Source organism: Tursiops truncatus, chromosome 8 (genome assembly GCF_011762595.2).
Source record: "Tursiops truncatus isolate mTurTru1 chromosome 8, mTurTru1.mat.Y, whole genome shotgun sequence".
Taxonomy (NCBI): domain Eukaryota; kingdom Metazoa; phylum Chordata; class Mammalia; order Artiodactyla; family Delphinidae; genus Tursiops; species Tursiops truncatus.
Window position 1 is genome coordinate 14,191,393 of NC_047041.1, and position 26,427 is coordinate 14,217,819.

General features: G+C 39.0%; 1 protein-coding gene across 3 annotated transcripts; it reads right to left on the reverse strand.

The window, feature by feature from the left end:
* Positions 1 to 120: 120 nt before the first annotated feature.
* On the reverse strand, positions 121 to 26,427 carry ARCN1 (archain 1). Of its 3 annotated transcripts, XM_004315743.3 has the most exons (10): positions 26,271 to 26,427; positions 15,301 to 15,564; positions 14,625 to 14,804; positions 14,288 to 14,493; positions 13,298 to 13,462; positions 9,383 to 9,548; positions 7,240 to 7,387; positions 6,821 to 6,929; positions 3,992 to 4,196; positions 121 to 2,091 (listed from the first exon to the last, which is right to left on the reverse strand). In XM_004315743.3, the coding sequence occupies exons 1-10, from the start codon at positions 26,271 to 26,273 to the stop codon at positions 2,002 to 2,004; spliced, it is 1,536 nt and encodes a 511-aa protein (XP_004315791.1). In that variant the 5' UTR covers positions 26,274 to 26,427; the 3' UTR covers positions 121 to 2,001. The 3 variants fall into 3 exon arrangements, with proteins under 3 accessions (XP_004315791.1, XP_073664234.1, XP_033717882.1); XM_073808133.1 differs by lacking the exon at positions 15,301 to 15,564 and having other exon boundaries at positions 26,271 to 26,418; XM_033861991.2 differs by lacking the exons at positions 121 to 2,091; positions 3,992 to 4,196 and adding an exon at positions 4,203 to 5,602.

Consider the following 26,427-nt stretch of genomic DNA (forward strand, 5'->3'; position numbering starts at 1 on the left):
GATAGAGATTATTTCCTCTTAAAGAAACATATCATTAATTTTTAATCTTAGATCCTGTTACAGCATTCTGAAGACACCAGAGAAGACACCAAAGTATGAGAATCAACAGTCTAAAAAACATTCATTTTATAATACTTTTTATTTGATTAAAGAATTTGCCTTCTTTGTGTACAATGGAATGTTATATTCCCTATGTATTTTACAGGGTTACAAAACTTCTCTCATTTTAAATATTACCCCAAAAGTAATTTTAGAAAAAAAAGTTTTTGTGAAACTAAACTTCACTTTAAAAAAATCATATGGACAAGCAACTCTCAAACAAAACTGAATTAATAAGATTTCTTGTCTACTTAACTACATGACAGATTTTTTTGTTCCAGTCCCCTTCCTCAAAAAAACCTTATGTGGAAACCAAGCTAGAGATAAGGATTCTTCCCTGATGCAGTTAAGGGAAAGGGAAAGGCCAGAAATTTCTTTGGCAAACAATTCCATCCATGGCCATTCGTGTGTGACTGCTCTGCTTCAATTACAGTACACTCTTTGCAGGGAAGGTCAGATGTTGTTCAGAGTGGGAGTCGTACTCTCCAACCAGCTGAAAGTGCAGGAAGTCATCTACTGTCATCTGTCTCTTCCCCCTGTCTGTGGCTGCAGCCTGGCAGCAACTCCACCAACTCCCAGTGCAATACTGGGTTAAAAGCCAACGCTGGGCTGGCTGATGTAGTCTTCTCCATTGAAGAAGTAATGGATGAGATGGGGCTGAGAAACAAGGGCTGAGAAACAACCATTACATGATGACACTAAACAGAAAAGGCTTAGGGGAGAAAAAGGAAGGATTTCAGACACAGGAACAGAAAGGCTGCTGAAAAAATGCTGGGCAGGCTAGAATGGAATATATCAATGCCTACACAGCAATATAATCAGCTGAATCTTGAAATGCTAAAAACTTGGTGGTGAAAAGGGAGGCTCCTTGATAGTTCAGGACCAATGGGATTGGCACAAAGACTCACTGAACCTACAGCCTCCAAAATCATAACCTCATGTCTGATAGAAAGGAAAAAACTGATGACACAGAGAACACTCAGAAAGAGGGAGGTGGTGAATCTCAGGAATGTGAATGGATTACAAAGACCATTAGCTATCATGTTTTAGCTGAAGTACCCAAAATATGGAGAATGGAAGGCTGGGTAGCACCAGCAGCAGACATGATTACCTGTGGGTGTGAAATCCCTAACTGGACATGACCATTCTCCTCCCAGACACCTTGAAGTGGGGGCTATACCATTTGAAAGCTGCTTCTCAGCTGTCTTTAATATTGACACAAGTGGGATTCACACTAGTGTTCTAAACCAGAGCAACAAGACTGCAAGGAAAACAGCCTGGCAAAGGAATGGAGGGATGAATAGATATAGGAAAAGGATAAGACATCCTTATCTTTTAACTTCTAGACCCCCTACCCCTCAAGCAGTTCACCTGCATAGTCCAGAAATCAAGAATGGATTAGATCAACCTGTTCCCGGAGTGCCAAATACAGTGCCTATATGCAGACGATCTCAGTGCTGGATTGGATATATATAAAGAAAAAAAACTGAAGGTAAAGGAAAGGAGTATGAAAGATTAAAACCTTCTGCAGAGAAAACTTTTTAAAAACAAAGTATGAAATATATTTGGGCATTAAAATAAAAAACAACTTAGCTGATGGGGGACAAAGTGTTTAACTGGGGGCATTCTCTGGAGAGCTTGCTTTCCTGCTGGCCAGTAAAATCTGCCAAAGAAATCAGCAGCCTTTCCCTTTATGTTTGTGTCATTTCCTTGCCAGAGAATGTCTCTGTGACACTGAAACACTGAGGGTGAGTTGAGGGTCCTTGCGCTCAGAGAATCGTGCACTGTATTTGAAAAAAAGGGTCTCCAATGGCTTGCAGGTTTGGAAAAAATTCTTCAGCCACTGTTGGCTTCTTCTTTATTAATTTGAGAATTTTCCTTTTCGGTTCCCTCTTCTTGGTATTACAGAATTTCATACTTATCCACTAGGAAAGTGGTCTCTGTGGAAAACCTTACAGGGCTGTTTCCATCTACCTGGGTCACTTTGGTAACCTAGGAAAACAAACAGAGAGTAAGGTAAAGCAGAAGGACAGCGGGTCTTTAAGGTGCTGGCTAAATTCTCAGTACAGAACAGATCAAATCCCCTAAAGCAGTATTAAAAGTAACTCAGAAATACTAAAAAAGTTCAATTCACAACTGCAGCTCAAAGCATCACTCTTCCCCACCAACATGATTAATCTGCTCTCTAGATAGAAAAGACAACTGTTGGGATGACATGTAGAGTGGTATTAAGTAAAAGGTCCAGAATGAGTGGCTACTGCCCAGGCCCTGCCCTATAAAACCTATGAAAGTCATAGACATTCTATCAGGATGATCGATTAACATTTTGATCCAAAATGCAACATTCTAACAATTCAACATTATTTAATTTGCTCTCAGTCTCACTAAGTTGTTCTATCATATTCATTTTCTAGGTATGGCTGGGTCCTTCTCATGAGATTTCTTTTTATTTATTTTTTATTTAAACCTACTTTTTTTTTTTAGTATTTATTTATTTGGTTGCACTGGGTATTTAGTTGTGGCAGGCGGGCTCCTAGTTGTGGCATGCAAACTCTTAGTTGCGACATGCGTGTGGGATATAGCTCCCCGACCAGGGATCAAACCCAGGCCCCCTGCGTTGGGAGTTCGGAGTCCTAACCAGTGCACCACCAGGGAAGTCCTGAGATTTCTCTTTATTAATAATAATAGATGTCCAATTTAATGAACTACCTGTAACAATGGTGCGTGTAGTGGCACCAACACAAAACTTAAACCACTGATTCATATTTTCTAGTGAGGTTCTGACAGAGCAATTATACTGTCCTGTTCTTCAAATGGTCAGTAACAGGAAAATGTCTTGGGTTCAACAATGTGCTCCCAATACTGATGGGGTTAAGCCAATAACTGAGATGGGGGGAGGGAGGGAGAGGGGGAGGGAGGGAGAGGGGGAGAGAGGGAGGGAGGGAGGGAGGGAGGGAGGGAGGGAGGGAGGGAGGGAGGGAGAACTGCTCTTTGGAATCATCCAACAGATGAAACTATAACTTCCCAAGCACTTTCAGGAGAGACAGAGAACATCTGGGAAGATAACCAGAATGACAAGCAAATCAACAAGTCCGAGGGGAAGATAACAATATAAACTCAGTGCTTATAATGCAACTTGAACGCTGGAAGAACAAAGAGTTAAAAATAATGATCTGAAGGACAGTTCACAGGGAAATCCCTGGCAGTCCAGTAGTTAGCACTCAGTGCTTTCACTGCCATGGGCCTGGGTTCAATCCCTGGTCAGGAAACTAAGATCCCACAAGGTGCATGGCACGGAATGAATGAATGAATGCATGAATAAATAAATAAATAAATAAATAAACAGTTCACAGATTTCCCCTGCTTTGCCTGCCTACCTTAAGGACAAGGTTTACAACAGAATTGGCTTACGATTATCCGTATTAATGAAGGGAAGCTGTGACATAAAAGAACACAAAAACGGTATCTATTTGTATTAGAATCACCTTTTTTGGCAGTAATTTCGTCTTCCAAATAAACTTTCTTTCATTCCTTGGGATCAAACCAAGTGACAATATAGAAGGCATTACTAAGTCATGTGTTGAGTGTTTTGGCAAATGGATTTTAAGATACATGAGATTATTAAAAAAAGCAGGCAACTAAGAGATATGAGTCTTGCACAACCCATAAGTACTTTTATATGTAGTCATATTCAATTTCTTTACTTTGATCTAGAGAGGAAAACTGAGACAAAGCAGGTGAAGAACTGACCAAGATTACACAATGAGGCAGCAAAGGAATCCACGGGGGACATCAGCTTTTCTGATTTCTGCTCTGACCATGAAGTCATGTTGCCTATCAGGTATCCGTCCTACCACTTTCCCCATATAAGTTCTCTATTAAACAGGGGTACCTGTATGTTACAGTAATTTTTTTTGGAGATGAAGGAGACTTGAACAGGGAAGAAATCATTGGGCTGCCCAGCAATGCTGAACTCAAGGCTGCCACTCTTATTTTTGGCATCAATCACTGGCAGGCACCACTCCAAGGTATTTCGTCGACTGTCATGTCGATATTCACCATCAATCTCACCAATCACCGGTGCGCCGACACCAGATCTGTCACAAGAAACATCCGTGTCAAGTTAGCTGTCCAGAGCTAGAAGAACTATGCCAAGGAAAACCAGCCCCAAATTTGATTATGCTCCTCAAATTCTGCCCACTTTTATATAGTCCTAGAAAAAATTAGACTCCCTGATAACTTCAAGGACCCTTAACCTTGGCCAAGGGTCTCATTAATTCCTTTTGTAGGTACAGATATATGCAACCATAAGTAATGGGCAAACATAGTCCTGGGCTGCTCCAACTTATGGACTAGATCTGGAGCTGGCAGGGGACTGAGACTGACAAATGTGTAAAGTGGGATGTATTTCCAAAAATACTGCACTAATGGTTTGCTGCCTTGTCATGATGGAAGTTTAACATAGTGTAGCTCTCTTCATAGATGCCAATGAGGGGAAAAACAGGTTGATAGTAACAGTGGGGGAGAACTTAAACACCATTATGTGGTTATTTAGAATGGAGATGAATTTGGACCTTTGAGAGGATGTTTTTAAAAGATTTTAGGGGCTTCCCTGGTGGCGCAGTGGTTGAGAGTCCACCTGCCGATGCAGGGGACATGGGTTCGTGCTCCAGTCCGGGAAGATCCCACATGCCGCGGAGCGGCTGGGCCCGTGAGCCATGGCCGCTGAGCCTGCGCGTCCGGAGCCTGTGCTCCGCAACGGGAGAGGCCACAACAGTGAGAGGCCCGCGTACCACAAAAAAAAAAAAAAAAAAGATTTTAGAAGGTTTTAAAACTTATTGTAGTTGATGCCAGTGGGTTTATTTGATTTGTAATCCAGTAACTGAACTTTTATTTGATAAGTGAAAGCACAATTACCCCTGGGCAAAATGTGAACGTGATGGGAAAGAGAGATATTACACAGTTGTCCTTAGTCTGCAAGAGAACCAGGGCTAGTCAGGACGCACTGTGCATCCCCGCACACGGCTGACAGGCAGTGCCAGCTACTCCTACACACTCTAAATTTACCATCTTTTAATTCACCAGTGACATCCAATGTTTGCATTAAAGGCAGGGTAAATAAGGGAGACAAAGAAAACTTTAAGGGTGATATAACACAATTAACTCTTCCCTATCAATTTTATGGTCCCAGTTGTATGTATGTTTCTTCCCTTTGCCCTTGTTCCAATTCTGATTCTGAGATCCTCTAATTTGATCAGTTCTAGACAATAGGGTAAAATGCTGTCTAAGGGTCTCTTCTGGAGACTATTGCAAAGTTGAACTAAGACACAGGAAACCACCATAACCACAATTATAGGGTAGATGGAGAGGCCTAAAACTTGTGGCATCCTAAAAATAGTCTAGTAAAATAAATCTTGACAAAATAAAACCCACACCTGTCACCAACGCCCAAGTCTCACAATGGTTCAAGGCAGCCATCTATTGTTCTGAAATAATAACCAAGCTGTGAAGAATAAGATGATTAGCCCATTAAAGGGGATACTGGTAATAAAGCATATTTTAAAAAATGGAAATAAGAATGACTAAAACCAGACCTGGCCATGTAAAGGCCTGAATCAAACTACAAATAAATTAGATTTAATTTTAATTCAAATTAAATTAAAATTAATTTGAACACAACTACAGATTAAATTAGTACCATTTTCTCTGTAATAATAACCAAGCAATTTAATAGTATAGACACACTAAGAATTCACTTACTGGGTATTCATAATTAAGCCCTGTACTTAATCATGGGGGTGCTGAAAGGCAGAGCAGAGAAGCAGGGATTCAATGGTGAAGCAATAATAGTTCAGTCACTAGAAATGCTAGTGAGGAGATAAAGTAGAGAGTATTTCCAGATGATCCTAGAAAGTAGGCCATTTAAGCACACATCAAAAACTTACAGAAAGTAAACTTCTCGGGGGGATGCATATTTTTGTTATCTTAATTGTGATGATGGTGCATACATGCCAAAACTTATCAAACTTTATAATTTAAATACGTGTAGTTTATCACGTCAACTATACCTCAATAAAGCTGTTAGAAAATTTACTGAAACTAATGTAGATATCTTGTTTCAGCAAGAATAGTACTTGAAAACATAATCTCATCTTTAGCTGAAAATTTAGAGAAGAAAGTGAAAAAGAAAACTTCAGTCTGTCAGACTCAATTCCTTTAAGAGTTGCAAAACAAAGCAGAGAAAGTCTGACTGAGAATTGGCTCCTCCTTCTGGAAACCTTCATTACTACATGAACAATCTGAAGACCAATATCTGAAAACACAGCCCTAGAACTATAACCAGCTTTGCTTGTTTGGCTTTAAAATCAGTAATATCCACTCCTTTAAAAGTGTACAGCTCAATGCATTGACAAATGTAGCCTGTAAGCACCATTACTATCAAGTCATAGAACATTTCCATCATCTCCAAAAGTTCCTTTGTGCTCCTCTGCAATCAAATGCTTGATTTCTGTTCCAAGAGTAATACCTTTTCAGAATGTCTTATAAGTGGCATCATATAGTAAGTATGCAGCCTTTTGTACCTGGTTTCTTTCACAATTGACCTTTATGAGAAACAAATATCTTAGAATGGATAGCCAGCTAAGTGCTGCCTCCAAAAGGAGTTCCAAAAGACTAGTTCTATAAGCTCGCTATAGAAAAAATGATTATGTGGGGTACTTACGGGAGTGGGATGGTGATAACCACATCATTCAGTTCTAAATTATCTTCTTGTAGCTCATATTCTATGTTGACATCACAACCATTTCCACTTTCTGAGGGCCAGCAATTAACTGAAGAGAAAAGCAAAGCAGGTATATTAGAACATTAGAAAAAGAATGGAGGAAAGTTAAGATGGCAAATCAAAACTGACAACTGCAGGCCTTAAACATCCTAGTGTAAACTACTAAAAATAATGGTTTCAAAATTAAAAGTGTTTAAAATTTAAGCTACTTATTACCACAATACACTAAATATAGCACTGAGTCCATTCTGAAAGGTCATTTTGTGAAAAAGAATTGTGGCAATGAAGAAGGTACAAGCCAAGGCTATTTCTAGTTCTCAGTGCAGTCTAGCTTAGTAGGACTGGCCAGAGGCACTTACTTGTCAGTGGAATAAAAGACTCCTCTGTGGTTTGTAGTCTCCACTTCAGCACCCCAACGTCACTACTGACTGGAAATGACTTCTCTGGATTCTTCAAGCCAATTAGAGATTCTGCAGTGAAAAGTTTTTTATCCACATTTGGATGGGTCTGAAATGAGAAGGGAAAGAAAACTTCTGAGGTTCAGACATTATAAGACAGGAAATAAATTTCTTTTGGTCTTACATGGCCCATAATCTAAACATCTAGAACAGGGTGCCTAAAAAGTTCCAATTGTTTTTTATTTTGAAGAAAGATTTCCCTTCTTCAAAGACTTTTAAAGATTTAAGACATTTAAAAAATAGTAATAAAGTAATTTCAACTCTAAGCCGTTTCGTTTGTAAGTAACAAGTTAGTAACTTTGTAACTGAAAAAGTTAAAAGACCATTAACCAAGTCCTTTACAAAATTACTTCATAGGGAGCAGCCTGATGGTGAGGCCAAGCTTGCCAAATAGAAGACTAGGGTCAGACGTTGATCAGCTGGCTGGGTCACGTAGCAGTCCTGGCCTTATACTAAAGAGACAGAAGAGGGAAAAGCTCTGTGGAAAGTTTAGCTGCAATTTTGCCTAAAAGTTGTTCAAACTCAGGCCAACTAAGATGGACTGATCTTTTTAAAAGAAGTCACATTAGGAGAAAAAAGGAAAAAGAAGTAACTTGTGGATAGCAGACTACATAGACTTTATGAGCCAGCAAAGCTACTGTCAAATAATATAAGCACTACTTCCAAAAGACAACTGTGTGCTGGTTATGAGTGGAATAAAACGTAGACAAAACCACTTTCTTCGCTGAAAAGGCTTTGTTCTCGTGACAAGAGATGTAGGATCAACCATCTAAATAAACTGTTAACAAGAACTGTAATAATATAAAGAAAGTCTCTTACACAGCCAGGTAGGTGGAACATACATATTCATTTTAAGATTTTACGTACTTTTCAAATATACCATTAGATACTGCCCTTCAGCTAACAAAACAAGCACTGGCAGTTTATATAGCAGCAGAATGAGTAAGCTTAGTGTCATAACCTGCTTTAATAAAATACCTCCCGGGCTTCCCTGGTGGCGCAGTGGTTAAGAATCTGCCTGCCGGGACCTCCCTGGCGGCTCAGAAGATAGGAATCCGCCTGCCAATGCAGGGAACACAGGTTCGAGCCCCGGTCCGGGAAGATCCCACAGGCCATGGAGCAGCTGGGCCTGTGAGCCATGGCCGCTGAGCCTGCACGTCCGGAGCCTGTGCTCCGCAATGGGAGAGGCCACAACAGTGAGACGCCCGCGTACCGCAAGAAAAAAAAAAAAGAATCCGCCTGCCAATGCAGGGGACACGGGTTTGAGCCCCGGTCCAGGAAGATCCCACATGCCGCGGAGCAACTAAGCCTGTGCGCCACAACTACTGAGCCTACGCCCTAGAGCCCATGAGCCACAACTACTGAGCCCGCATGCCACAACTACTGAAGTTCAGGCACCTAGAGCCTGTGCTCTGCAACAAGAGAAGCCACCTCAATGAGAACCCCGCGCACCACAACGAAGAATAGCCCCACTCACTGCAACTAGAGAAAGCCTGTGTGCAGCAACAAAGATTCAACGCAGCCAAAAATAAAATAAAATAAATAAATTTAAAAATAAAATAAAATACCACCCTATTAAGTTTTAAAACTTTGTTTTTTAAATTATATTTCAAGCAATATCCTAAATGAATTTACTCTTTGCATAATAGTAACAAATATGCATCTCTTTGTACCTTTGTGAGTATGAAGTCATTTATTAGATTTCAAAATGACCTTTCACTCAATTCCAGTATTAAAAGGCCATACTAATACAGCTGCTGTCAGTCATTCCCAACTGGCTTGGGAAGGCATTTATCAATTCAAGGCTTCCACTGTAGGTAATAAATTAACTTCTCTCCTATGCATCTAGAATGGCACTAGTTATATAAGTTAAATAATCTTCTGTATTTAAATTAACTTCTTTCCTATGCATCTAGAATGGCATTAGTTATATAAGTTAAATAATCTTCTGTGTTCTATGGTTCATACAGGGAACTCCAGTTGAGAATGACTGTGTTAGGTAGACAAAAGCCTTAATACTCCCTTATCAAAAGCCTCTACACACCTGTAGCTGCACCCCTTTCTTGTCTTCATTTTCCACATGAAGACGAATTCGGCCAAATTTATCATCTGAGATCCTAAGCATGATCATGCCATGCAACTCCATATTCTGTAATCCTCCATCTCGTCCACAGGTTAGTGTGATCTTTTCCTCAATCTTCATGTGCACACTGTAGAGAAAGAATGATAAATCTGCTCAGACAGGTAAAAACCAGAACTCTCTTTCTCCGGGGTTTAATGGTGATTAGCCATAAGCAACTTATTTAAAGGTGCTGCAGCCATATGTATCAAAATTTAAAGCATTATATAAACTATCACATTTAGAATGGATAAACAACAAGGTCCTACTGTATAGCACAAGAAACTATATCCAATCTCCTGGGATAAACCATAATGGAAAAGAATATTAAAAAATAATGTGGGGACTTCCCTGGTGGCGCAGTGGTTAAGAATCCACCTGCCAACGCAAGGGATACGTGTTCGAGCCCTGGTCCGGGAAGATCCCACATGCCGCAGAGCAACTAAGCCCGTGCACCACAACTACTGAGCCTGTACTCTAGAGCCCGCGAGCCACAACTACTGAGCCTGCATGCCACAACTACTGAAGCCTGCATGCCTAGAGCCGTGCTCTGCAACAAGAGAAGCCACTGCAATGAGAAGCCCGCACACCACAACGAAGAGTAGCCCCTGCTCGCCACAGCTAGAGAAAGCCCACGCGCAGCAATGAAGACCCAATGCAGACAAAAATAAACAAATAAAATTTAAAATAAACAAAAATTAAAAAGAATGTGTATATATTATATATATTATGCATAACTGAGTCACTTTGCTGTACAGCAGAAATTAGCATAACATTATAAATCAACTATACTTCAATTAAAAAAAGGAAAACAACCTTTATCCCTAAAAAATAAAATAAAATAAAATAAAAGCATTACACCCTTTGGTTCAGCAAATCCTCATCCTACAGATAAACTCTCACCTGTGCAAAACAATGTAGTAAGTTATTCACTGAAGAATTGTTTGTAATAGCAAAAGTTTAGAGACAAATGTCCGTCAATAGGGGGACTACTTAAATACATAAAAGTATATCCACAAAAATGAATACTGGGCAATTAGGAAAAAAAAGAGGAACAATTGAAAAAGCTTTTTATTTGAAAAAAATTTCTAAAATTATAACAGAAATACATTTATACCCTTTTTATCTATTGTTAACATTTTATCCCATTTGTTTTATCATTTGCACACTCTCTCTATATAAATATATTTTACTTTTTTCCTTGAACCATTTACAGGCAGAATATATATACATCATGGCCCTTTATCCCTAAACATTTTCAGAGTGTATTTTGTAAGAACAGGATATTCTTTCACATAACCACAGTACTGTTATTAACGTCGTAAATTTACATTGACACAATACTTTAATCTACCATTCATATGCCAATTTTGTCAGTTGACCTAATAATGCCCCTTATAGTAGTACAAGATCCAGTCTAGGGTAAGGTACTGCATTTCTCTATAGCTTCAAATAAGGAAATTCTTGTCTTCGAAATAAGTGAAAAAAGCAATTGGAAATGTGTCTAGTATGCCACCACTAATGTATAAAAAGGAGAAATACAGAAATTGTACCATGTTTTTATTCATCTATACATAGACTATCCCTCTTGGAAGATTCACACAAAAACTAGTTAATACTGAGATTTCCCTGGCATCCAAGTGGTTAAGACTCCGCACTTCCACCGCAGGTGTACGAGTTCAATCCCTGGTTGGGGAGCTGAGATCCTGCATGCCATGAGGCGTGGCCAAAAAAATTTAAATTTTAAAAAATTTTTTAAAAATTAAAAAAAAAACAAAAAACTAGTTAATACTAGTTGCCTCCAAAAAGAGAAACCTGCGTGGCTTGGGGGGAGGAAGAAGTTTTAGTTCAATACCCTTTGAACCTTTTGAATTTTGAACTATATGAATGTATAATCTAGTTTTCAAAATAAGTAAAATAAAAGGTGCTACTGCTACGGGCAATTGTTAAGTACAATCTACCCATATTCCTTACTAAAACTATTTTTAGCTGGGTGAACTGCAGAGGCTTAAAAAGACTATTCTGGCATCCTACTTTGTTCTGTTCTAACCTCTAAGACTTCCCAGAAACAAAGGCATGAGACTCAAGACCACAGAGGAATGTATCTTAAGACAATGCAGGGTCTCATTTACCTTCACAAGCGTTTGCTCCATGCTCAAGAAGTATTTCATCATTCAGAAAAGAGTCTCAAGTCCTCTCTAGTACATGACAGTCTCCAACATCTTATTAAAATAGTGTCAAGCCTCTGTCTCCCTCAAAGCAACTACTAGGAATAGCACAGGAGCTTTAGTGATTTAAGAGACTTATCCCGACGTAACCCTGTTCATTTCATACAGAATAAGACATACAACATACTCCTCTTTTATGCACACCTGATAGAGGTATCCTCCCAGACTCATCTTTCACTTGACCTCAAAACCATCAGTAACAGTAGAAGGTCTGGGCTTCAAAACAAGAAATCTGAGTCATGAATATGTGAACTTGATAACTACCACTTAAAAATGTTACCAAACAGTACCACAGTCCTAAGATAAGAGACAAATCAAAATGTTCTATACTGGGTTCAAATACTTAAAAGGCAAAAGATAATACATTATTTGCTACTAAAGATATTTATAAATTTTGTCCTCCTTAAAACTTAATTAGAAGGACTTCCCTGGTGGCGCAGTGGTTGAGAATCCGCCTGCCAATGCAGGGGACACGGGTTCAAGCCCTAGTCCGGGAAGATCCCACATGCCACGGAGCAACTAAGCCCATGTGCCACAACTACTGAGCCTGCGATCTAGAGTCTGCAAGCCACAACTACTGAGCCCGTGTGCCACAAATACTGAAGCCCAGGCGCCTAGAGCTCACGCTCCACAACAAGAGAAGCCTCCGCAATGAGAAGCCCGTGCACACAAACGAAGAGTAGCCCCCGCTCGACGCAATTAGAGGAAGCCCACGCGCAGCAATGAAGACCCAATGCAACCAAAAATAAACTAATTAAAATTAAGGGCTTCCCTGGTGGCGCAGTGGTTGAGAATCTGCCTGCTAATGCAGGGGACACGGGTTCGAGCCCTGGTCTGGGAGGATCCCACATGCCGCGGAGCAACTGAGCCCGTGAGCCACAACTGCTGAGCCTGCGCGTCTGGAGCCTGTGCTCCGCAACAAGCGAGGCCGCGATAGTCAGAGGCCCGCGCACTGCAATGAAGAGTGGCCCCCGCTTGCCACAACTAGAGAAAGCCCGCGCACAGAAACGAAGATGCAACACAGCAAAAATAAATTAATTAATTAAAAAAAAAAGTAACCACTTTAAAAAAAATTAAAATTAAAAAAAATTTATTAGAAAAAGACATGCAAAAATATAGTATAGTGCTAATCATAACTCTAGCCCTCTAATTCCGCTCCATTTTAAGAGACAAAGTACACACTAGGCACAAAGAAAAGTTATTTTTGTTTAATTTAGCCACCACAGAGTTGATAGAAAGGTAAGTTCTAAACTTAATAGAAAACAGGTGGCTGAGAGCCCCCAATCATGTTTAAAGGGGGGAGGGGGGAAGACCTCATGTTAATACCTAGAATGTACTTTCTTAAAAAAAATTTTATTTAAGTATAGCTGATTTACAATGTTGTGCTTAACTGCTGTACAGCAAACTGACTCAGTTATACATATATATATTCTTTTTCATATTCTTTTCCATTATGGTTTATCACAGGATATTGACTATAGTTCTCTGTGCTATACAGTAGGAAGTGTTTTAAATCTGGAAAAATTAAGACACAAAAAGAATTTACAGTGCATTGAGATAATTTTTTTTTAACACTATGTGGTCTGTTCTTACTGAAAGAGTTACTACTTACCTCTCCATATTAATGGGTGGAGCATGCACTTTGGTTGCTTCAGAGGTACGCTTGCCCATACTGGAGGACATGATAGTTTCACCTTCAGATTTCAATTTGTCAACAAAGTTATCTACTTCCTTTCCTTTGGCTCCCAGTTTCAAAGCCTTGCTAGGGCCTGAAGGCCTAAGTGGAAGAACACACACATACACACAAAAATACACACATGATTTAAAAAGTGAAAAACTAATTAATAATTCTCTATCACTGAAGCTTTCCTTGAAGCTGTTCTTTAAGAGGAATGTGAATACCTCAAGGAAAAAACACAAGCTTCCTAGTGTTTAGTGGACTAGACTATTCCCTGCTCGAACTGACAGCTGGGTCACAATTAGCATATAAGCTTCAGGAATTCCCTGGTGGTCCAGTAGTTAGGACTCTGTGCTTCCACTGCAGGGGCCACAGGTTCATCCCTGGTTGGGGACTAAGATCATGTATGCCACAGGGGCACGGCCAGAACAAAACAAAAAAACCCATATAAGCTTCAAGTACCCAAAGACCACAGGTATATACTTTCATAAGCATGTGTGATCTGATGAAAACTTTGTACCTTCTATCCAGATAAATATACCTGTGTACAAACGAACTTTTTCACATAATTTCAGGTAGTTCAGATTCTCCCTTAAATCCATTCATGAACACTAGATTAAAAATACATGTTCCTTAAACAGTTAAATATCCCCTCTTCTCCCAAAATAAGGCAACTCTCATAGGAAATTGAGATCATGTTATAATTTGTAAAAGAACTCTCTTTTACACAAAAGGAAAAAACACCACATTCAGATTTCTTCTTTATCCCCATATTATGCAGCCAAATTTAATATTATATCTTACTTCATCAAGTCACTTGTTATTTACAGTTTGCCTAAAAATCAGATATCACTCTGAGATACACACATACAGCCTTCATCTGCCATTCTAGGATTGCATTCTGGGTGATACACTGGATTATACCTGGCTGGTGCAGGTGCCACTTTTGGTTTATCAGTTTCAATGATGGTCTCTGTGATCATAGCAGCTGTGCTACCTCCAGACACTGTGGAGCTTCCAAATCCCCCAAATCCTGGTGCTTTTTTGCCCTGTCTCTCTGCATCTCTTCGGGCCTGCTGTAATTCTTTTGCTTTACGCCGCATCTCAGCCTTGGCTTCACGTTCTTGAGTCTACAAGAAGATACATACTTGGATGTAGCTTTGAGTACAGACTAGACTAGCAAATAAAAAAGGGAAAATCAGATAATGAAGCCTAAAAGAAAGATATACAAACCAGCTGTCCCAGAGAAGACCCTATTTACCTCTCTGACTGCTCTGAACACCTTCTCCTCATGAGAATCCATTTCTGTGAAGGTTCTGATCTGTGCCAGGTTAACATTCTCCCGGTATCCCAGGGCAACAATTTCATCAAATGCAAAAATCAAATCAAAACAGTGCTCAGATATTTCATTCTCTTCTAAGGCTCGGCAATATTCAGGAATCTAATCATGGAGAGCAATGGAAAAGAAAGATTTAGAATTTATCAGCAGTTTTGTTTTCCAGTTATCATCCTTTAAAATACACAAATTTCAATAAGCCTAAATCCCTTTATTAGCTCCTTCTGCTACTCTGTATTTTAAGCAAGTCTGTGGCATAAAGTCTTTTATGTGTGTGGCTACATCAACAAATCTTACCTGAAGAATATTATCTAAAAATATGGCCAAACAAGTGTCAGAACCACAAAGGCAGGTTAGAGTAACTGCTAGAGAAATGGTAAACAAAAGGGCAGTTCTCATATTCTCCTTTGTAATACTTACAGTCTAGGATACCCAGTAAGTGTCTGCTGAATGAATAGGAGCTGTAGCAATAAGATGCTGGGATGAGGGCTGGGGGCATAGAACATGCAAACTGATAAGCATCAGCTGCTTTGGGGGAAAAACAGTTTTACACAAAAAATTTAAAAACAAAAACTGTAACCCAATATTACAGGACTCTTACCACTCTTGAGAAGAGCCTTAGGGTCTCCAGATCTTCTAAGATGTTGCTGTTTTTGGTAGTGATCAGTACCATGTATAGTTTCTCCATAGGCTGGTAAACATATCTGACACTCTCTGTTTCAACAAATGTGTGTTGTTTTCCAGTGTTCATGAGCTTTGGAAAAGCTGCTAACAAGCCCTCAATCCGAGTTCGGGTCATCTCTACAAACTGTCGAGAAACAATAGCCTTTCCTGCTTTTGTGCAGACTGCTGCTGCCAACAGCACCTGCCGGGAACATATAAATAAGTACTAATTAATTATTTCTTTACATGTGTTTTCTCAGCATCCTCACATCTTCTGTAGAATGGTACACTCAGTTATTTAGTGATGTGACTACTATTAGAATGCTGACTTTCAAACTCTACTTCATTGCTCTTTTAATTATAGTATGTCATTCATAAAACAAAGCTAAAGTAGAGGAAAATGAAGCTATTACTCCTGTTTTTCAATAACATACCTAGAGAAAAACTTAGTAAAGAAATAATTTTTTCTAGGTCTACAAATACATTATGAATGGATCCCCTGTGACTCAAAACTGGGTTGCTCTCTGCTTTGGCAGACCCATAAAGAAGAGCTTAAACTTTTTCTAGGGAGAATAGAGATCTCCACAGCCAAAAGAGAGGTCTGATCAGGCAGACTGAAGATTTATACAAGGCCCCTGACCTTTCATTTCATTTTTACCTAGAATATGGAACCAATCTAGTGAGTCTAAATTTATCTTCTGCTCTTTGATTAACCTTCCCATCCCACACTATCTTACCTCCAGACATGCAAACAATCTGTAAAGTGAAAAACTAAATGACTCAATGTTTCATACAGGTTTTGACACTGGGCAATGATCAAGACTAACAGTCTTTTTTTCAGAGTCTGGCATTTCATTAAACAAAATGAATAAAGCATCAAAGAAGAGAAGACCAAATGCCATTAGCAGAGTAGTAAGAATATTAAGTGCAGTGTTAATAGTCTCTTCAGTACAGGAACCCAAAAGTTCACAAGGACAAGGAACAAAAAGACTATTTACACATTTTGGAAGCCTCAATCCTGGGATACAACCTCTGAAATATCAACATCCTACTGGTCAGGCTTCTCAGCTTTACAGAAACCTGTCCTCTACAGGTGAGCAGCTTGAAGAAAAAACAAGTTAGTCAATTTGAATAAATATTCTCATAGTTTCAAAACAGCAGAACAGTTTTATAATAATTATAGGAGAACACAATGTCCTTATTCATCAAGGATAGGTCATTAGGGTATTTGGGAGGTAATTACCATCACGCTTATTTCCAAGCAGCTAGGTAAAAACAATTTATATCGAAAAAGTGTTTGATCTATATCCTGCACAAATAATTTCCCTCTACCAAACAGATTTGTATTTTTACTGATTGAATTGCTTCCAATGAACATCAGGCAAATTTTCTCATGTGAAATCTCAAGAATAATGCTATCAACTGCTCTATTTCCCAAATAACAACTGCAAGTTTAGAAAGAAGCTCATTTAAGGGAGTTATACAATTTTATGTTCCTGAGTCTATCAACTCTATATTGAAACTTACCTTAATTATTCCAGCATAAAGTTACGTTGTATAGAATTAAAAAGTTTAAAAATAGAAAGTAGTTCTACATCATAAATAAATACTCTAAGGAAGAATCTTGTTTTGTAAGTTATATCCTTTTAAAAAGATAAAATACTTCAGACATACAGAGAGGTATAGAGTATAAAATTAGTTGGTTACTTCAAGAGTGGCAAACAAGCTAGCTTAAAAGTCCCAAAACAGTCACTTTCCCCAAAATATTTATAATTTTTTAAATAAATAGTTTGGTTTTTTTTTTTTAAAAAATGAACAGTTTTGTACTTAAGAAATGTATCTTTCACCATCACCAGCTGCTTGGGAGGTTTCTGCTACCACCCAGGCATGAGGCAAGAAGATATACTGAGGGGAGTAAAGGATCCCAGAAAAAGAATAAAAATGCAACAAGGTTATGATCCATTCTTTTCAAAGGAAATCTCCCACCTCATGTCTTTAACTTTACTATTTTGTTGTTGTTGGCCACAGAATTTTATTTATTTCAGCTTTACTGAGGTAAAATTAACATATAAAAATGTGAGATATTTTAAGTGTACATCATGGTGATTCCATGTCTTTTTTTTTTTAAGTTTTTGGCCACACCCCACGGCATATGGGATCTTAGTTCCCCAACCAGGGACTGAACCCACGCCTTCTGCATTGGAAGGCAAAGTCTTAACCACTGGACCGCCAGGGAAGTCCCAGTGATTCCATGTCTTTAATTTCATTTTTTTCTTCTGGTTTTATTGAAATGTAATTGACATACAGCCCTGTAAAAGTTTAACATGTATAGCATAATGATTTGACTTACATACATCATGAAATTATTACCACATAAGTTTGGTGAACATCCATCATCTCATATAGATACAACATTAAAGAAATAGAAAAAAGGGAGCTCTCTGGCGGTCCAGTGGTTAGAGGACTCCATACTTTCACTGCCAAGGGCCTGGGTTCGATCGCTGGTCAGGGAACTAAGATCCCGCAAGCCACACGGTGCAGCCAAAAAGAAATAGAAAAAAAATTTTTTTTCCTTCTGATGAGAACTTGTGACGTTACTCTCTTAACAACTTTCATATATAAGATACAGCAGTATTAGCTATATTTATCATACTGTTCAATGCATGCCTAGTACTTATTTATCTTATGACTGGAAGTTAGCACTTTTTGACTACCTTCATCCAGTTCTCCCTCCCCCCACCCCCGCCTCTGGTAACCACAAATCTGATCTCTTTTCTGTTTGTTTGTTTGTTTATTTTTAGAGTATGACTGACCTACAACACAATGTTAGTTCTGGTATACAACATAGTTATTTGATATTTCTATACATTTCAAAATGATCACCATGATAATCTAGTTACCATCTGTTACCATATAAAGATATTATATATAGACTATATGCCCCACACTGTCCCCCATCCATGTCTTTAAATTAATAGTGTGAGATAAAGAAAGATTTCTTCAAATAAGGGCAAGGACTCCTGTAATTTTTGGTACACACATAATGATAATACCTTAATCTCGAAAAAGAAGAAATTGACCTAAAATTATCACCAGGCAAGAGACTTAGAGACTTCTTTGAAGACTAAAACCAAATATACTCAAGAAATTTGATTTCACATTAATTTTTATCATATGATGTTCATGTTTCAACCAAACCATGCTTCAACCACTGCAAAAAAAGAAAGAAAAAGGTAGTTGCTGCTTTAGCTTATGAATGATAAGCAAGTATGTCTCTGTATTGGTTCACTAAAGCTTTGTATGACATGTACATCCAAATAAAGTAAGGTTTGCGGGATCTTAGTTCATCAACCAGGGATTGAACCCAGGCCCTCGACAATGAAAGCATGGAGTCCTAACCACTGGACCACCAGGGAATTCCCCAAAAATATTTCTTTTAAAATCAACTGTCATAATGTTATACCAATGGGTTAAAATTTCCAAAAGTATCAATATAATATATGAATTCAAAAAGTGTCAAATATCAAAAAACTCAACGTATAAAAGTTCTAAAAAACTGGTAATTCAAAAAGAAGACCTAGTGATGATGATGCTTGTGAAGAATTTGGATAAACTGTTTCATGAATATAAGAACAGAAAAAAGGAATTATTTCTCAATTAAAAATCTTATTTATGTAACTTTAACAATATGTATAAGTAAATTATTAAATACTTTAAGAACATATTTAACTATTTGTGCTATAGTCTTAAAAGTTTTATATTCTGAAAAGCTTTTCTTCTTAATATTCTCATCAGGTAAATGAGGAATTCCCTTATATTTGGGATCACCTCACATTGGTTTCTCCTTCTATGTGAATTAGACTATGTGAATTAGAAATAGTGTTCTAAATTTGTGAAGAACTAAGTTAATATACCAGGAAAATTAAATGACTGGAAGTGAGACAATTTGGATCCTACTTTTTGTTCTTCTATTTACTATCTGTCTGACTTAAGTTACGTTTCAACTTCTCTTAGCCTCAGTTTCCTCCCTGAGAATATGGAGCATCATCTGACTACCTCACAAGCTATTATGAGGATCAAATGAGTGTAATAAAAATGTAAGCCAAAGCTATACAACTTATGCCACAAAATATGTAAACGTAAAAGACACACACAATGTAAAACAGCACCATTATTAATAATAAACTTGCCAAGAAATGCATGTCATTAAAAAATTTGTCACTTCAAGGCAATGGACTTTTACTTTTATGGGTTTGGCAGTATTTTAATACTCAAATAATGCAAATGGACTCCCCACAAAATTTTACATATAATGTCAGAGAATTCATAGATCCTTTAGAGTAGTAATTCTCAAATGACCCATGGAGAATCACTTTATGCAGTGAGAAATATTACTAATAAATAGGAGCACATCATAAATTTAATACTTATAGAGCGCTCACTAAAAAAAAAAAAAAAAAAGGCCGAGAACCACAGTCCTAAGAAGTATGGTACCCCACCTTAGAATTTTATGAGGTTTTGAAGGAACAGAATAAGCCACAGTAAAGATACTAAGCACAGCACAATTTAAACATTTGAAGTCAAAAGTCTACTCAGAGGGGGCTTCCCTGGTGGCACAGTGGTTGAGAGTCCGCCTGCCGATGCAGGGGATGCGGGTTTGTGCCCCAGTCCGGGAGGGTCCCACGTGCCGCGGAGCGGCTGGGCCCGTGAGCCATGGCTGCTGAGCCTGCGCGCCCGGAGTCTGTGCTCCACAACGGGAGAGGCCACAACAGTGAGAGGCCTGCGTACCGCAAAAATAAAAAAAAAGTCTACTCAGAGAAAGGACTGCTCAGACCAAACCTTCAGACCTATATAAATATGCTGATTTAATACAAAGCCCATGTCTAACATATCTAATAATAATAATAAGCCTGTTAGAAACAATGTTTGTATGTTTCAGGGTAGTTCTTAGGCAGCTGGAATTTAAAACACCTCCATACCATACAGAGTTTAGGTAAAAATTAACATCAAGGCAACATGAAAGGGAAATTAAAGGCAACCTGGAACCAGAAAGATGTATGCAATGTAGAGGGGCAATTCACCCACTTTGCTTTATTGATTGGGCATGGTCAAAGGCTAATGTTAGGCAGTGGCAATCTCCATTTTAGCAGTATTACTATAAGAATTAACTAAATAATTATTTATTGGACACCTACTACACACACTAGATGCCCTCTGGGAATACTATGAGGAAATCAGTAAGACTGGCATTCTTCTCTTAAGAGATCTAGTAAGATCTCAAAAGTTCGCATCCCCCAAAAACTAAATTTTTTTGTAATTATGTATAGTGATGAATGTTAACTGGACTTATTTTAATGATCATTTCACAATACATACAAATATCAAATTACTGATATTGTTGTACACGTGAAAGTAATATGCTATATGTCGATTATAACTCAAAAAAAAAGGCAGCAGCAGGCTAATAGGGATAAGACACAAACATAAATAACTGTAATACTAGGCAGAATATGTTAAGTAATGCACTATAGGAATTCAGAGGAAGAAATTACTTCTAGCTCACAAGATCACTGATGACTTGATGGAAGAAAGAGCATTTAAATTATGCTTTGATGAATCAGGGAATTTGAGTATGTAAAGATGAAGAAACAGTAGGGTAAAATAGTAGGTACCAAGCAGAACTCTGGGACTCTCTTTGAGACATTCCACTATACAGATATAAGCAGAATAAGGCTCCCAAAGTAGGGCCAAAGTGCCCAACACTAAGCATAACTCTAAACCTCAAGACACCACAATCGCAGGATCCACAAAGCTGACAAAGGTTTCTATTCACTGTTATCCATGTTAATAACACAGTTATTAACATGGCTGGAAGGTATGGTTAGCTCGAAACAAGATAAATTTAACCTACCCTAAATTAACATTCATCTTAAATGCCTTTAAATAATTAAGCTTCCCTTCACAAAAGTGTTTACCAATTATTAAAAAATAGTATATACTAAAAGGTAGGTTAATTTTTCCTACTGTAATTTGATCTGATTTTCTTTGGGGAAGAGTGAATAAGTATGATTCTCTATACAGTTATTATACTTGTTTTTTACATTTTTGGAAAAGAGCATTTAGACCTAAAACAAACTTTCAAGAGCCCTTGATCGCTTTATAGATACAAAAACTGAGGGTCCAGAAGTTATGCAGATGATCTCTTCAGGACTGTTTAAAAAAACAAAATAAAATTTCCCATTAGGTTACACTTTGTCAGACAACTTTTCTCTAATACTTAAAATGCTTTGAATATATTGTCATTTGTTTTTGTATTAAATAACAACACTCTGCTACCCAGCTTTAACTACATGGATCAGAAAGTTCCTTGAGTAAAGAAACCTGGAGAATTAGGTTTCTGTTCTGCCTCTGCCACTAATTATGTTACCTTGGATGTCACTTAATTGTTTCTTGAAATATCCCTAAAATAGAGGTTAGGGACTTCCCTGGTGGTGCAGCGGTTAAGAATCTGCCTGCCAATGCAGGGGACAGAGGTTCAAGCCCTGGTCCGGGAAGATCCCACATGCCGTGGAGCAACTAAGCCTGTGCGCCACAACTACTGAGCCTGTGCTCTACAGCCCGCAAGACACAACTACTGAGCCTGCGTGCCCGAAAGCCTGCGCTCCAGAACAAGAGAAGCCACCGCAATGAGAAACCCGTGCACTGCAATGAAGAGTAGCCCCTGCCTACCACAACTAGAGAAAGCTTGCGTGCTGCAACGAAGACCCAAGGCAGCCAAAAATAAATTAATAAATTAATTTCAAAAATAAATTAAAAAAGAGGTTAGTTTATGTGAAAATAGAGGTTAGTTTATGTGAAAGTGCCTTTGCACCTTTAAGATTCTGTAAGTGTAAGCATCTGAAAACTTTACAGCAACAGAAAATGTGCAATACCTCCATTTCACACCCACTGCTCCAGTGGTAACTATCAATATTTTGGGTTTTTTGGTTTTTTTATTGGTGCGCGGGCTTCTCTCTAGTTGTGGCATGTGGGTTTTCTCTCTCTAGTTGTGGCACGGGCTCCAGTGTGCCTGGGCTCTGTACTTGTGGCCCATGGGTTCCACGGCTCATGGGCTCTGTAATTTGTGGCACGCAGACTCTCTAGTTGAGGCGCATGAGGTCAGTAGTTGTGGCACATGGGCTTAGTTGCCCCGTGGCATGTGGGATCTTAGCTCCCTGACCAGGGATCAAACCCACGTCCCCTGCATTGGAAGGCGGATTCTTACCACTGGACCACCAAGGAAGTCCCACTATCAACACTTTGGAACCATACTTTACATTAATATTAAGCTGCCAGAAGGCAAACTGCCTAACCAAAACAAATCATGCGTGTGTATAGTATATGTGTGTCAGATAGCTGCCATATCATCCCTTCATCCTCACTAGTGATAGAGGTCCAAGCATAACAGGTAGTAATTCAGCATAAATACGCATAATTCCCTAAAGAAAAAAAGTCAAGGACTTCCTTGAACCTCTAAATGCTTCAGTATTCCTCACTTCCAGAATTAGCCAGTCACTTTGTTCCTCGTAAATCACTGTAATGATGATATATATATAATTCATGATCATATTAAGGCCAGCTTCTACAACTGTCATAGAGGACCATTTCATCTTTCTTGTATGCATGAAGTGATTACAGATAAAATCAAATCGGGGGAAGATTACAATAAAATACAGAGTACATACAAAACCAAAACCTGAAGTTACTCAGTGAGAGTTTTAAGCTCATCACAAGTTTCTGTTCTAAAACAAAAACCTGTAGAGTATAAAAATAAAAGGACAGGGCTTCCCTGGTGGCGCAGTGGATGAGAGTCCGCCTGCCGATGCAGGGGACACGGGTTCGAGCCCCGGTCCGGGAAGATCCCACATGCCGCGGAGCGGCTGGGCCCGTGAGCCATGGCCACTGAGCCTGAGCGTCCAGAGCCTGTGCTCCGCAACGGGAGAGGCCACAACAGTGAGAGGCCCGCGTACCGCAAAAAAAAAAAAAAAATTTTTTTTAAATAAATAAATAAAAGGACATTGTTCTCAGTTTCTGCAGTGTACCTTCTATTTGGAGAATAAATAAGATGGTAAATCAAAAGAAACTCAAGAAAATCATTTTCACTCTCCTCTCAAACAACAATCAAAAAAATACATAAAGAATACAATAGCTGTGCAGCTGCTGTATTGTATATGAAAAAGAAAAAGAAAAAAGAAAAACCAAAACAATAATAACTCCCTAACTGGGAACTGTTATTACTGTGTAGGATTTCAGTCTCCCCCCGCCCCCATCATGTGTAGACCAGCCATACAAACCCAAATCTAGCTTTCTAATAACTAATGACTCTTGGAAACTGAACATATTGTGATCATTTACATTTAATGTGATCACTACAGTAAATTTACTCATTGCCTATACTTAGTAAATAAGAAGAGAACAGCACTCTGTAGATAAGTAAAGATTTTACAGATTAGGGCTACCATGAGACTTAATATCAAGTTCATTCAAATATAAGTTTACTAAAAAAAAGAACTGACTATAATGATATCTGACAAGTGTTAAGAAAATAAGAACATGTTCTCATTAATTTGCAGAAAGCTGGAAAAAAAGATCAAATCAAAAGATGCTTTTTTTGTACTTCATTTTATAACAAAGTCATCATAGGCCATTTGTTTTTCCATTTGTTCATTTATTTCTCTAGAAGGACTTTGTAGTGTAGGACATTTTGCACCAACTTCAGTAACTAAAGCTAAAGGAAATTTATTTTTCAAAAATCAACATTTACATACTGATATCTACAACTTACCCTAAAGCGCATTTTAAAAAAAAGATGGCTACAAGGATGAATGGATCATTAGATGCGTGATAAAGCAAGAATAGTGAAATGTTAATTACAGAATCTAGCTGGTGGTTACATGGGGTGTTCACTGTAAAGCTCTTTCAACTTTCCTACATGTTTGAAAATTTTATAATAAAATGTTGAGGAAAAATCAACTTTCAGAAGTTTGGATATAACTTTTAGATCCAAGAAATCTTACAAAATGTTACCCTATTTGGACCTTTCTTTGTCCAGGGATCTCTTTGTAAAGGAATAGAACCCAAAAACATTACACAGAAAAATACTTAATAATGTCTTACAGAATGTACTGAGATAAGTTGTTATCCAGAGTACACAAATCTGTAGGTATCTGGATCATGCCAAGTCCCAAGTAATTCAGAAACACATACATATTTAAACATGACACAACTGTATGTATATGCACACATGTCCAAATAACATGGAAAATTTATATTTTTATATTTACCACTCAACATCTAGGGCTCTACCATCCCTCTGGTTATCTATGAATTAAAAATCATACTAGGAAAAAAAATAGTATGAGGTTCCAAGAACTTTTCAACAAACAAGGTTTGTGTAAAGAGTAATCTATATTTCGTTTATATAATACAAGACTTTAATTTTGCTTTTAATATTACAATATACTCTGAAATGCACTATAGGTACATCCAGGATGTATAAAGGAAGTAGTTTAAAAATCACTACCCAAATACTAAGCCTCCTAGTGGAAACGAAGAAAGGAGTTTTGGGAAATTTTACGTCCAACATAAAAGTTTTATGAGGTAAACCTACCTGATGCAATTTATATGCCTGAAGCTGAAGAAAACCTTTCAGTGGTTTAAAGCCCAAGCATGAATCCCCCCCCCACCAACCAAGTTCTCATCTAAAAAGGTCGTGAACAGAACTTAATGATTGGCACCAAATTATACTGTCATCTCTGAAGTGTGTAGGAAGATGCTTTAAATCAAATTAATAATCTATTGACAAAAATAGAATTAAAAAAAAGACTGTCCTTCAAAAGACTGAAGGGCATAAAGTGCACTTAAAAAAATTACTAGCTTGTTTGGAACCAAAAAATTTCTCCTACTTCATAAATATCCACAAATCGACGTGAGAAAGAAAGAGGCAGTGGAGTGAGCACTGTTGTGTCCCATCTCGCACCCACGTTAATTTTAACAATAGATGAGAACACAAAGATAATGCAACTGAAGGCAAGTGACAGGTCCCAGAGTATAAACTCCTCCTCCCTCCTGTGAGATATCTGATTACAATATGCCACATTCACATTTCACTTCACCAGAACGACAAGCTCCCTGAAGGCAGAAAGCCTGTGATATCGATAACTCGGCTCACATTTTCCCAATGCTCTTATACACAGTGTACACTCAATCACACTGACAAATGGACCCACCTAAGATCTACAGAAGTAGGAGGCAGGTTTCTGGGACACTTGGGTCCTACAAATTAGGGACAAATTAGTGTCAGAAGTTATTCCTTCCTGTTCTATGCCTCCTTTCGAACTTTCCTCTATTTGTCCTTTTCAAACAAACTAAAGAAAAAGTCCTGAACGCTAATGGGTTTAGATTTCAAACTTCAACGGCCTACGGAACACCGGGGATGAGAGGTGAGCTTTTTACAAAAGGAAGAGAACCCTCGAGAGGCCCAGCTTGCTGCGCCTAGGTGCCCACGGAACCTGCTGGGCACTAGCGCCCACGTCCACAGCGTGGGGTCCAAGGGACATCACTAAGAGGTTCTTGCAGAGCAACAACCCTGGGCCCGTTTTCGGGCCCGGGTCCCGGCAGAGGAGGGTGCCCAGCTGGTTGCGGGGGAGGGGTGTGGGCGCGACCACAGAGGGACTGGAGTCAGGTCCCTCGGATCTCCCGGGAGGTCGAGCACAGGGTGCGGAAGGCCACCCTGCTCCCAGAACCCGGGGGAAGCGCCTAGCTCCGGGCCCTCGGGGCGGGGCTCCTCTCGCCCCAGCACAGGCCGGCAGCAGGGAGAGCGGTCGAGCAAGGCCGGGACCCGGGAGTTAGGCCCGGCCCGGGTCTTACCATGGCGACGGCGGTGGTGGGTCGCACCCGAGCTCCGGCGCCACTGCAGCTAGGGCTGGGGTCGGGGGAAGGGGAGCACCGGCCGCTCCGGACCTACTGCCCCCCTGACAGGAGCACCGGGCGCTTCGCCTCTTGCCAAGATGGCGGCCTCGAGCCA

Coding starts and splice junctions, on each gene's coding strand:
- ARCN1 (XM_004315743.3), bottom strand. Junction 9,549..13,297: donor CCACCCATTAATATGGAGAG/GTAAGTAGTAAC, acceptor CTTTCTCTACAG/TGTGCACATGAAGATTGAGG. Junction 2,092..3,991: donor AAAATTACTGTAACATACAG/GTACCCCTGTTT, acceptor TTGTTTTCCTAG/GTTACCAAAGTGACCCAGGT.